The sequence below is a fragment of the Zonotrichia albicollis genome, chromosome 13 (genome assembly GCF_047830755.1).
Source record: "Zonotrichia albicollis isolate bZonAlb1 chromosome 13, bZonAlb1.hap1, whole genome shotgun sequence".
NCBI lineage: Eukaryota > Metazoa > Chordata > Aves > Passeriformes > Passerellidae > Zonotrichia > Zonotrichia albicollis.
Genome location: NC_133831.1, coordinates 13024225 through 13037180, shown reverse-complemented (window position 1 = coordinate 13037180; position 12956 = coordinate 13024225). Strand labels below are relative to the sequence as shown.

At 48.4% G+C, this 12956-nt stretch overlaps 1 protein-coding gene across 3 annotated transcripts in view; it reads left to right on the top strand.

Moving 5' to 3' along the window:
• KCTD15 (potassium channel tetramerization domain containing 15) overlaps nucleotides 1-12956 on the top strand; it is a 49347-nt gene that overhangs the window by 30372 nt on the left and 6019 nt on the right. For all 3 annotated transcript variants that reach the window (XM_005492534.4, XM_074551064.1, XM_026796704.2), the window contains exons 3-4: nucleotides 153-297; nucleotides 8734-9039. In XM_005492534.4, the coding sequence (XP_005492591.1) occupies nucleotides 153-297; nucleotides 8734-9039 (451 nt within the window). The remainder of the gene's footprint in view (nucleotides 1-152; nucleotides 298-8733; nucleotides 9040-12956) is intronic.

Genomic DNA, 12956 nt, shown 5'->3' with positions numbered 1-12956 from the left:
CCCTCCTGCACGTGTTTGTCCCCAAATTAACACCCTGCATTACCTTATGCACCTTGAATTGATGCACCTAAATTGGTTGTTGTGAAGCCCCGAGGGTGTGATGAGATTTTGTCTCTTTTGCCCATTTCTTTTTCTCTTCTCTTTTTTTCCAGAATAAGTCGTCTGTTTAATGGCACAGAGCCCATTGTCCTGGACAGTTTAAAGCAGCATTATTTCATTGATCGAGATGGGGAGATTTTCAGATATATATTAAGCTTCCTAAGGACATCTAAGCTACTGCTCCCAGATGACTTTAAGGTAAGGAAAGCTAGAGTCTGCAATCTGTTTTTTCCTCCCGTTCTGTCATTTGTTTTGGGGCAGGTTGGTTTGTATGCTTGACCTAAACACACTTAACTAAATGTTGCTGTTTATTTGTTAGGATTTTTAGTACTTGTGTATTACACCAGGGATGCTATTATTTAATAAATGGACCAGTGGTTGTCATGGATACAGAGAAAAGTTAAACGATGAAGCTTATAGCTAAATCAGTTTTTCTAAACTAATTGTATTTTCTCACATTTTTAGCTTATTTATCAGGGTATAACAACAATTAAGAAGCAACATCAGCAACTTGCACTTAGCAGGGTTTAACGCTCAGGATCTGTTTCAAAGAAATGTTTCAAATTTGATATGTAGAGGACTTGAACTGTGTGAATCTTTTTCTTGTTGGTATAAAAAAGAAACCCTTAAACAAGCCCATGAGGATTTGTGTTAGACATAACCACTGCAGATAGGTTGATTTTAGGAATTAATCAGCTCACAGTTAATGTCAAAATATTCTTGGGAGCTGGAATTGACTGAGGGCTTTTTAAGGAGCAGGACATGCTTTACGTGAAGCCATGGTGCTGGTTGTTTCTCTGCAGACCCTGATTTTTGTTTAAATGCTCTCCTTTTGGCCTGGTTTGTGTGGCTTTGCACTGTCATAGACATCCTTTTTGAAAAATCCTTTCCTTTGGATTTTTCCTCCTGAGAAGCTGGGAGACCTCAGGAACAAAATGTAACCAATGGTTATCTGCTGCTGTGGAATGCAACAGGTGCATCTGGGATTGGTCTTCTGTGGTTGTTTCTAATTAATGGCCAATCACGGCCAGCTGACTTGGACAGAGAGTCCAGGACAGAGCCTTTGTTATCATTCTTTCCTATTCTATTCTTAGCTAGCCTTCTGATGAAATCCTTTCTTTTATTCTTTTAGTATAGTTTTAATGTAATGTACATCATAAAATAATAAATCAAGCCTTCTGAAACATGGAGTCAGATCCTGATCTCTTATCTCATCCTCAGACCTCTGTGAACACCGTCCCACTGCACTTAAAAAACTTCCAGCATTGCCACCCTGATGTATGAAAATTAGAAAAGTGTCCAAACTGTAGGTGACAAGATTCAACAGAAGCACTTATTCCAGGATGAAGTGATGAATAAATTGGGATGGCAGATGGGGATCTGCTCAGTTAGAGGATGCAGAGCATTGCTAGGAAGGAAAATTCCTCCTTTCTCTGAAGTGCCATTTCACTTTGTTGTACTGGCTGGGCACAGGATCCCTTGGTGAGCTGTGACTGAGTAAATCCAGAGTGCTGGTGCTGGCTCCTGCTTTGGAGCAGAGCTGCTCCTGGTGCCGCCAGCTCAGCCATCCTCCCCTGAGGCAGGAGGACAATCCTGTCTGACCCCGTGGGAGGGTCTGCAGTCACATCTGCAGCACATCACAACCTGCAGGGACAGGTTCTGCCAGCCCTGGTTGGAGCTCCAGCCCAGAGGGGCTGCCCTGAGCACTGGGTATTCCTGCTTGGGCTGGGGGGAGAAAACTGCAGAGAAATGAGGGAAAACCCAAAACCTGTGTGTGGTGGTGGAGCTAAAGAGCAGAGCAGTGCTGGGGCTGTAGGATGGGTGCAGGGAAGGGTGGATGGAGAGGTGGGAGAGGCACAGGAGAGATGCTTTAGCAGGTGTGGTTTGGACAGTCCAGTGGGACAGTGTGAGAAGAGGCCACACCTCGAGTGCTGTGTCCAGTTCTGGCCTCTCAGTCTGGGAAGGATTTTGAGATGTTTAAGCACATCCAGAGGAGGCAACGAGGCTGGAGAGGGGCTGGGGACACAAACCCTGTGAGGAACCCCTGAGGGAGCTGGGGGTGCTCAGCCTGGAGAAAAGGAGGCTCAGGGGTGCCCTTATCACTCTCACAGCTCCTGCAAGGTGCCTGTGCTCAGCTGGGCCTGGGCTCTTTCTCCAGCAGCACTGACACAACCAGAGCACACAGCCTCAAGCTGTGCCAAGGGAAATATAGGCTGGATATTAGGAAAAAGTTTTTCATGGAAAGGGTGATAAAGTTCTGGAATGCTCTGCCCAGGGAGGTGGTGGAGTTCCCATCCCTGGGTGTGTTTAACAAAGCCTGGATGTGGCACTGGGTGCCAGGGTTCAGCTGAGCTGTTGGGGCTGGGTTGGACTCCATGACCTTGAAGGTCTCTTCCAACCCAGTGATTCTGTGAATTCTGTGAAATCTGTGAAGAGAGGATAGGGGAGAAGAGCTGATCATAGATATGGGGGGCTGATCACCAGCACCCAGATTACAGAGGGGCTCAGTCCCAGAAGCAGGAGGTTTGGCTGAAGCCTGGAGGGCAGAGGGTGCCCAGGTTTGTGTGTGCATGAGCCTGGCAGGGCTGGGGGGCTGTGCCTGCTCAGCCCCTGCTCCCCATCCCCTGCACCTCAGCTCCTCCCTGGGAGAGCTCACAGCAAACCCCAGGCTAATGAGGGCTCAGGAACAAAGCAAAGCCTTGCTAGGTGGGGAGTAACTAAATCAAAATGCATAGAAGAATGAATGCTCTGTAAAGCTGTATTAAAACTGCACTGTAAACGGATTTAACTTCACAGAAATCGTGTAATTTTGCCAGCATGATTAAAGTGACAGAAGACAATAATCAAAGGCAGCAAATGGAATCACTTGGTGTTTCTAAATGCAAAAGTCTATTTAAGGTATAAAACCTGACAGCTTTTCCAGTGAGACTTGCATTAAATGTTCTTTATGTCAAACAAAGCACTATCAAGTGTTTTGAATATTTATTAGTTTTTACCCCTTAATTTAATCAAGCAGTTTATTAGCCTCAAGGTTTAGCCAAGTTGCTTTTCAACTTGAATTGCTGCTCAGATGGTTATTTTGGAAAGTTTGGAATGTTAGTACCACACCAGCATTATTGTGTTTGCTATTTCAGTGTTGTTTTCAGACGAAGTTAACACTGAAATGCAGAGAAAGTGGGGTGTGTGTTCCAAGGCTAGTGATTCTTTATTATCAAGTCTGATGGTGTGTTTACAGTGAATATTAATTACACTTGCAGCTACTACTAAGACAGAACTTGAAAGTGTTCCTGCTGAAGGTAGCACTGCTATGGTTGCTGTGATTTTCCCAGTCTGCCTTCCCTGAGCCCCCCTGGCATCACAGGGGCTCCCAGGACTGTCCCCTTCACTGCCCAAGGGCACACAGAACAGGAGCTGCTGTGAGCCTTGTTTGAGACTCACTCCTGCTCCGAGAGCATCAGACACACACAGACACAGAAAATGTGAGTATTGTAACACACAGACACAGACAGTGTGACTATTGGAGCAGGCACAGGCAATGTGAGTATTGTAACAGACACTGCGATGTGAATATTGTAACACAGGCACAGGCAATGTGAGTATTGTAACAGACGCAGGCATTGTGAATATTGTTACAAACAGACAACAGGTAGTATGAGTATTGTAACACACAGACAATGTGAATATTGTAACACACAGGCAGTGTGAATATTGTAACAGACACAGGCAGTGTGAGTACTGTAACACACAGACAACAGGCAGTGTGAATATTGTAACACACAGTCAATGTGAATATTGTAACATACAGACACTGCAATGTGAATATTGTAACACACAGACACAGGCAATGTGAATACTGTAACAGGCACAGGCAATGTGAGTATTGTAACAGACACAGGCATTGTGAATGTTGTAACAAACAGACAACAGGCAATGTGAATATTGTAACACACAGATGCTGCAATGTGAATATTGTAGCAACACACAGGCACAGGCAATGTGAATATTGCAACTTCTCTCAGAGAGGGAGGAGCACAAAGGCACTGGACAGCTGAGTTCTGTGTGGATCACAGAAATCACCTGTAGCCCCAGAATGGCAGGGCCACCACTCCAGTTTATTAATACAGTTACAAATTTGTGTGCTTGCATCTGAAGTGTCCCAAACTGACCTCAGGAAATAGTTGTCAGTGTACAAGTGAGCAACTTTCTTTCATAGCCAGCAGTCAGATCTTCACAGCACTAAAAATACAAGAGAAACATTGAGCTAGGATGACAGTTTGTTGTTTCGTGTAATAAAGAATAACAAGTGAAAAATGGACAGGAAGGGCCATTTCAGCCTGCTCAGGTGTCAGCATTAGGTACAAAAACAGAGGGTGTGTTTGGCATGGAGGGAGCAGCAGCAGCTCTGTGGGACACAAGGGCTCAGCCTGTGCTGGTGCCTGTGCTGGGGGCACATCTGGACCACGGAGCAGCAGCACAGCTGGCCTGGAGTCACAGACAGATGTGAAGATGCCACCCCTGTCCCAGGTCACTGCCAGAATCCAGCCCACTTGAAACCCACCACAGAAAAAGCTTTTCTACTGAACAAAAAGCAGAGCATCGTTTTGTGAAAGGCAAAAGGCTTTTTGCATCTTTGAGAGGTCTGTCAGTGTTTCCCATGGGATGTACATGCAGGCCAGGAGCTGTGGCTGGGGAAGGGCTCTGTGCATCCCTGCCTGTCTGCTCTGTTCCTCCACAGTGGCCTGGCAGAGCTTCCCACTCATTCCTGCACAGCCACAGGGGTTCATGGGGGCTGTAAAGGCTTTTGTGGCACTTTATAAAAAGTTAAAGGCTGGACTGTCTATGTCCCCTTTCAGCCTATCAGAGAGCACCCTGCTCGTGACTGCACTGGAGTGAATCACCTCCAGAGGAAAATGTGTTCCTAAACAGAAGCAGCTGCACTGTGTGTCACAGTGCTGGGCTCTGGTGCTGCTGTTGGGGAGCTGGAACACAGGGAAATGATGCCTGTAGGAAATGGGAGATGCTTTGGTCCTGCAGGACAAGGAATCCTGGTACTGTACAGCATCTGCTGTGAGTGCTGCCTGCTCTCAGCAGCACTGCCCCAGAGAGGCTGAGGTGTCCCTGTGCTGCTGTGGCACAGAGTGTGCCCTGGGCTGGGTCCAGTGTCCCCCTGTGCCCTTGGCTGCTCCCTGCCTGTGCCTGTCCTGGATGGGGCCATGTCTGCATCTGCCTTTGGTGACTACTGAAACCAACAGCATGGAAATCTTCTCCTGCAGTTCCTGTGGCACCTCCCTGCTGAGGGCTCTTGTGGGTTTCATTCTTTCATTCATATTTCATATTAAACTCAAGTAAATCTTCAGGGTAGGGTTTGATGTCTGCAGTGCAAGGGTGGCAGCACCTGTGCCAGGATTACCTGGGCATCCCAAACACCCAGTGCAGACAGGCCAGAGCTGGGCTCTGCCAGGCTGGTCACAGACAGAATTCTGAACAAGGTGTCAAACCTGAGGGAAAAGATTCTGGGCTTGGTGTGCAGAGCCCATGACCCTGTGCAGGCACAGGATCCAGAGAACCTGACCCCCATGCTGTGAGCCACTCACTGTGTATTCCTGGCTCTGTGAAACGCTCCTCCCTGCCTAAACACACTGTCAGATTGCCTCAGGATGGCCCAGTCCCTCCCTGCAGGAAGGCCAATGTCCCATCAGAGGAGCAGGGGCAGTGTTTGCTGCTGGTGGCTGTGGGCAGCACTGCAGGGGAGTCACACAAGGTGTCCCTGGTGTCCCTTCCCTGCACTGCCACTGGATTTCTCTTGCTACAGAACACACTTTTTTTATCCCCTCCATGTGTTACTGTGCCACAGCACAACCAGTTCCCCTTTCTGGCCCTGCCTGGCAGTGGTGCCCATTCCCTGGCGTCAGCTCCTGGCAGCAGCAGCACCCCTCAGTCCCCAGGGGCTGTGGCAGGGCTCTTCTGCAGGTGCTCAGCCCTTCCCAGATCTGTGCTGGACTCCAGTGTGGAGCAGGCACAGGCAGGAGAGCCTGACCTTAGAGACCAACCCAAACTCAGCACATGATGCTCAGCCCTGCCCTGGTTCCCACACAGCCCCTGGAGTGTGGCTCTCTCATTTTGGGGGCAGCAGTGGAAGAGCTGTTCCATCTGAAAGCAGGTTTCCTTCTCACAAAATGGTACCAGGATGTGCAGTTTATGCTGTTCATTTTAGGGCAGATGCCAGCCAGCAAGGGTCCCTGCAGAGCTGCAGTGATGGGGTGGGCTGAGCTGGCTGTGGGGGAGCTGGGCTGCTGTGATCTGGGCTTTGCTGGTTTGTGGCGTTGCTGCTCTGGCCTGGGGCTGCAGGACCATAGAAGTCCTTGATTCAGGACCCTACAGAGGCAGCCAGAGCCTCTGTACTGGGATGGGCTTTGCATCCACCTCAGGAGCCCTGTGCCGCTCTCTGCTCTCAGCAATGAGGGGTTGTTCTTTCTGTCACTGTACATCTCCTCCAGGTTTTACCGATGAGTTTTCTTAGCACATATTTACTTGATTGATTCTACAAATAATACCTTATTTTATAGTGTCCATGAACCCAGACACTCTAAAACTGGTTTTTCAGGACCTGCTGAAAGCCGCAGATGACTTTCCATTGCCTTAGAAAGCGCTGGGTGCTCCTGTTCACTCTACACCATTCCATTTTCCCTTAGCACTGCATGTTCCCTTGCTTAGAAAAGCAATCCATGGCTCCAGCAGATTCCAAGGGAGAATTTGGCAGCCAGTGCACACACCTCTGTACTGCACACAGGCAGGTGGTAAAACTGTGCTCATTCCATGTCCTGCACAGAGGTTTCAGATTTATTTTTTTTAATTTAGGCAGCTAATCCCTGTAGGTTTAAACTGATCCCTGCTCAGCACTGAGGGAGCATCACTGGTGGGCAGAGAAAAGCAGTGATGGTTCAGCAGAGAGAGCTGGGGAGGGTGAGGATGTGAGCACAGGGCTCGGGGGCTGTGCTGTGTTACCTGAGCCCAGGCAGCCTCCTCAGCTCTTTGCCTGGCCTGCTCCCAGCACTGGCTCTGGGTTGTTTGCAGCATGCTCTCTGCATGATTTCTTCTTTAATCTTCTGTGTTTTCCATCTTCAAGCTGTCCCGTGAGAGTGTTTGTTGCCCTCATTTCTTCCCACTCCCTCTTATCCCTCTTCCTCCCTGCTCCTCTCATCCCGCAGTCCTTTTTTCTGCCTTGGCTGTGTGCACATTGTCCCCACCTCAGCAGACATCAAAGCGGTGGAAAGGATTGGATGTCCCTTTTGTGAGTGATCACCTTGCCCTGTCACTGTGAATATTCATGTGTCCCCGGGCTGCAGCAGCCCTGGGGTGAAGCAGCACCTCCACTACCGGTGGGTCTGTGGTGCCAAATTTGAGCAGAGATAACTGCTTTGGTTCAGTCATACCCTGCAGCAGGAGATTTTACAGGTTAATTCCTAACCAGTGTGTGGAGTTGCACCTTTTTGTGCTGCATCTCCATTGGCCTTTGATTCCCCTCCTCCCCAGTCCTGGGGCACAGCACACCCGTTACCTCTCATATGCTTCTGGTGCCCATTTCCTGGCTGCTTCCTGTCATGTCATTCTCTCCGGACCAAATGATTTCAGCCATTTCAGTCTTGATTTTTTCCTTTCATTTTACTTTTCATGTCACTGGTGTGGAACTGGCCTTTGCCCAGGTGTTGGCCTCCAGCACAGCCCACAGGGGCAGCTGTGGGGCAGCATTTGAGGGTGCAAAGGGGTGCAGAGCAGGGAGAGCACAGCCAGGTCCCTGCAGGGAGGAGTTGAGCTCCTCCTCAGCTGCTCCTCTTGCCCTGGGAGGCTGGGGGAGCAAAGTCCTTGTCCCTCTCCTCCTGGGCAGGCTGGGCTGGGGGCTCGCTCCCTTTGGCTCCACATTTCAGCTGAGGTGGGAAAATCTGCCAGAATCTGATGAAACAATCACTGAGCTGGGAATTGGATCAGATTGGGAATTGGAATTGCCCAGAGCCCAGTGAAGTGATGGACAAATGGCAGGGAAGAGCTGCTTCTGCTCAGCCCTTGGAGCACACAGCTGAGCTCCTAGCCACGGTCAGCTCCTCCCTGGGATCTACCAGTCTCAAAGTGCATTGAAATACATGAATAGTCATCAATGGCAGGCAGCAGCTCAGCTGCTGGAGCTGAATTCCAGCCTCAGCAAGGCAGGTGGGAAGTGGAGCTGAACTGACATCTCCATCTCCCAGCACAGCTGCGGGATCAGGAGTGTCCGAGCCGTGGGTGAGGAGCAGGGCTTGGAACATCTTCCCTTACACCAGCGAGCTTTGTTTATTGCAAGCAGCTGTTTTGATTTCTTAACCCACGAGTGAAGCCTTCTGGCATTGGGCTTGTGGGATAATGAATGAAAGGATAATTCAGTGCCAGGGGAACCCCTCAGCCAGCCCAAAGGATGGAACACCAGCACGGTGAGGTTTCTGTGGAGGTGTGAGTGCGTGGGTACCTGTTGCCTTTGCTCTCTTGCTGACAATACAGAAGCCTAAGTAGGTCAAACAGGAACAATACTCATTTTTAAAAGAGAACTATAAGCATTTCTAGTTTCTCTCTCTCCCTCTCTTTTCTTCTTTTTTTTTTTCCCAGGACTTTAATCTTTTATATGAAGAAGCAAAGTATTACCAGCTGCAGCCAATGATTAAGGAACTTGAGCGGTGGAAACAAGAGAAAGAACAAAGGAAACACTTCCAGCCTTGTGACTGCTTGGTTGTGAGAGTGACTCCGGATCTGGGGGAGAGGATTGCACTGAGTGGGGAGAAGGCTTTGATAGAGGAGATCTTCCCGGAGACGGGGGATGTCATGTGCAACTCGGTGAACGCGGGCTGGAACCAGGACCCCACCCACGTTATCAGGTTTCCCTTGAACGGATACTGCCGGCTCAACTCCGTGCAGGTAACGAGCGAGCTGCCCCTCCTGCTCCTCCCGGTCCGGGCTGCCTTTGCACTCTGCCTTCTTCAATTGTATGCACATTATTTGCTTCTGCCCAATTACTTTTGGTGCTTAGACTGCGAGGAAATATTTTTCTGCCTAGTGAGATCACAGTCTTTCAGGTTTTCCTAAGTCTAAGCAGAAAAATACATTTAGATTTTGTGTATGTTAGTGTCATGCTGGCCTCATAATGGTGTTATACTGATAAATGCTAATTTTTTTCATCAATGTATAGCCTTTGGCAGTTTTTTTTTCCCTCCAAAGTGCCTCTAGGAAGAAAGAGAGAGTTCCAAAAACTACAAAAAAAAATCTCCACACCATTTTATAGAAAATGCAACAATGTGTAAATGCATAATTTATGTCTCACTCATAATTAAATGATGGTGCCTGCGGGATGGACTTAAAAAAATTGATCTCTGCACTTTTTTTTTTTTCAAAAGGATGTTCTATAAAAATTGCCCAGAGTATTTTAAACAAAAATGTATTTCATTTTATACCCAGAGTTTTGACATTAGGTTTAAAATTAAACATATGAAACAAAGGAAGATAACTGGACAGCTAGGTGGATGGCAGCAGGAATAAATAGGTGCTCTGTGTTGAGGCAGCAGCCCGTGGGCAGGCAGGGCCATTTCTCAGGGATCAGCAGGGCTGAGCACAGCTCTGGGCAGGAACCAGCTGCCCTTAACTCGGGCAAGACAGAGCTCCTGCTTTCCCTGTGTGCTCTTTTGGAATACCCAAACAGCAAATGCTCGTGTTATGGGCAGGGAAACCAACCAGGAGGGGAGCATTTCCCAAATCCCCATCCTGTGCAGCTGGGCTGTGGCTGTGGCTGTGGGAAATGCCTTGGGAAGCTCCTCTGTGGGCACAACCCCAGGGAGGGGCTGCTCTGGGGCAGGGGCAGCAGCAAGGGGGGACACGAGCCTGGAGCTGTGGGTGCTGCACGTCAGGCTCAGGCTCCTGTGTCTGCCAAGGGACACCTTCAGCAGGGTCCCCTGAACGTGTGAAGGTGCCAGGAGGCACCAGTGCCCCCCAGCATGGGCAGCATCCCCTGTGCCCCCTGTGAAACCAGCCCAGAGCTCGGGGGGCTTTGGGCCCAGGCTCCCCAGGGGTGCGTTTGGGTGAACTTCACCAGGCTGGGGCCAGTTCTGCACAGTTCATTCTGCTGGGGCCAATTCTGCACAGTCCTGAGCAGTGTCACACTGGGGGTGCTCAGAGGCAGCTCTGGTTTTGGCAGTGGGACAGGGAGGTGTCCCCATTGCTGTGCTGGGAGAAGAGGCAGCAGCTCAGCTCAGGTGGGGAGGAGCATTTGTGTCCCTTCCATGGGACACAGTGGCTGGGGAAGATGATTTGTGTCCCTGCTATGGCACACAGTGGCTGGGAGGAGCATTTGTGTCCCAGCCATGGGACAGAGTGCCTGGAGATGATTTCTGTCCCAGCCATGCTGTCCATAGGAACCTTTAGATCCCACCAGCAACGAGAGGAGCTGAAACCACGAATTGTCCCAGAGAGCAGCTCAGCCCTGCCTGGCAGAGCTCTGTGTGCCCACCTGGTCGAGCACTCAGCTCTTTCATGCAGTGCTGTGACTCCATGGGATACATGTGTAGTAAAAGCTGAACACTAATTGCTGTCATTATTTGAATGTGTTTTGAATTCGGTCAAAATTCAGACAGAATCAAAGGGTCTCTTGGCAAGTTCATGTTGTGAAAAAAAATTTCTGTCAAAGAGTCTGCAGTATAAGTAATCCTGTTAAATTACATCATTTTACTAAATTACATCATTTTACTATGTAATTAATAGAAAGTGTTTTCAAACACTTTCTGGAAAACGATGCATTTCTGAGACCAAAGGCTGATGAAATCAGCAGCTAATTAGCATTGGCTCTGATGAACTCTGGTCAGCACACAGGCACTGCTCTTCCCCCTCCAAGGATGTTTTTGGCAAAACAATATTAAGTCAAAAGCTGGAAGTGCAATGAAAATCTCCAAAGTGAGAAAATCTCCACAGTGAGGGAAATGCACAGACTTAGGAGAGATGGGGAGTGGTTGGAAGAGCAGAATTGCTTGCAGAGTCCCACAGAGCAAGACAGGAAGCCTGTCTGCTCTTTGCTCAGGTGATACTTCTGTCTCCCTGTGCTCTGCTCAATTTGGTAGCACAGTTGCAATATTTATACATTTTTTTCTATATTTGATAAATATTTTCATTACATGCTTTATATCAAGAACTGTGGGTATAAAACAAAGAACATCAACAACTAATAGGCAAAAAAAAAACCCACAGTAACTCTTCATTTTACACCCATTTGTAATTATATATAGGTACAGGTTTTTTCAACTCCTTGCAATAGGTTCTGGTGGGAGTCACCAACTTACCTTAGAGAAAATTTTGTGATGCTTGGGAATGTTGAACATTAAGTCTTCATAATTAAGAATGTATTTGTTAATATTCTGCACAATTTAAAGGAAAGGATCAGGTTTCCATTTGGAAAACCTCCCAAAAAGTCAGATGTGCTTGGAATATTGGAAGCCAGCATGTATTAAATCTGAGCACAAATCCCCTGTTTAATAATGTGCATGGGAGAGGCACAGCTGATACTCAGTTTTTGGCAAATTCTCTTTGGGGATTCTCAGCAGAGCAGCAGAGATGGCCACAGCTTTCCCGCTGTCTATATTCTACCTTCAGAAGAAATACAATGTATAGAATGAAATTCTCTGAATGGGATTTAAACCTGTTCAAATGCTGTTCAGTCTCATGGGAGCACTGAAAGGAGCCTTTCCCCAGACCTGAGCCCAGCCCCATCCCAGTGACACCCAAAACTGCCGTGTTTAAATATCCTCAGCTTTGTTTACAGCACTTGGCCTGAGAAAATGGGTGATGCCAGGGTTTTAACTCCAGATTGCAGCTGCAGTCTGGTCCTTCAGCACGTTCTGGGCAAGGAGGAATTGCTTTGTTGGCTGTGCTGCTCTGAGGTGCAGTGTCTGCCTGGGCTGGCTCTTTGCACAGAGAGGCTCCATGAAAAGGAATCCTGTGTTAAATCCAGCTTTCCATGGCTTTGGTCTCAGGCAGGCCAGGGGCACTCCCTGCTTGTTTTGTCTTACAAGTAAAGTGATTTATAAAACTTTTTAGCAAGGATTTTGAAGTCCCATCTCTCTCAGAAATCTCACCTGCCAATCCTGTGTTCCACGGTGCAGTTCAGTGGGAGAAGCCTCCTTTGCCATGGCTGGATTGTGTCTCATCTTCATCCTGTCAGGGCTGGAGCAGTGATCCCTGCACAGAACATATCCCAGAATATATCCTAACCACAGAGCCTGCTGGTGTCTTATTCCTCCTTCTGTCCAGAATCCTCCTGCCTTCCCCTCTGAGCAGGACAGTGCTGGTGTGTCTGCACCCATGTCTGTCCTACAGGCCCCATACAGCCCAAGTGAATAAGAGGAATTAAAGTTTTCTTTCTCTGTGTTAAATGTATTTTATTAACCCACTCTCCTGCCACTTCTTTTCTTCTCTCCCACTTCATTTTTCTTCCATACTCTGGTGTGCTTTTTTGGTCTTTCAGTTCTATTGCTTTCTTGCAGTGTAGGGTATGTAAAAATCAGGGCAGAAGTCTGGGAGATTTGGCAGATGTGACTTTCTGAGGATGCTAAGTCCCTGTGTCCCAGGGCCAGGCAGAGCTCCTCAGGCAAGCTGATTTTCAGCAGACTGGGCAGGAGTTAGGCAAAGCTCTGCTGGAGCAGCCTCTTCCTTTGCCCATCCTTGGAGCCAGGGCAGAGAGTGAAAGGTTTTAGTCAGCCCTGGAAGCCAAAGCCTGGATTAAATGCAGATGGATGACACAGGCAGCCCCAAGGAGGGATGGAAGGGATTAAAGGCAGCAAATGCTGCTGCCATGG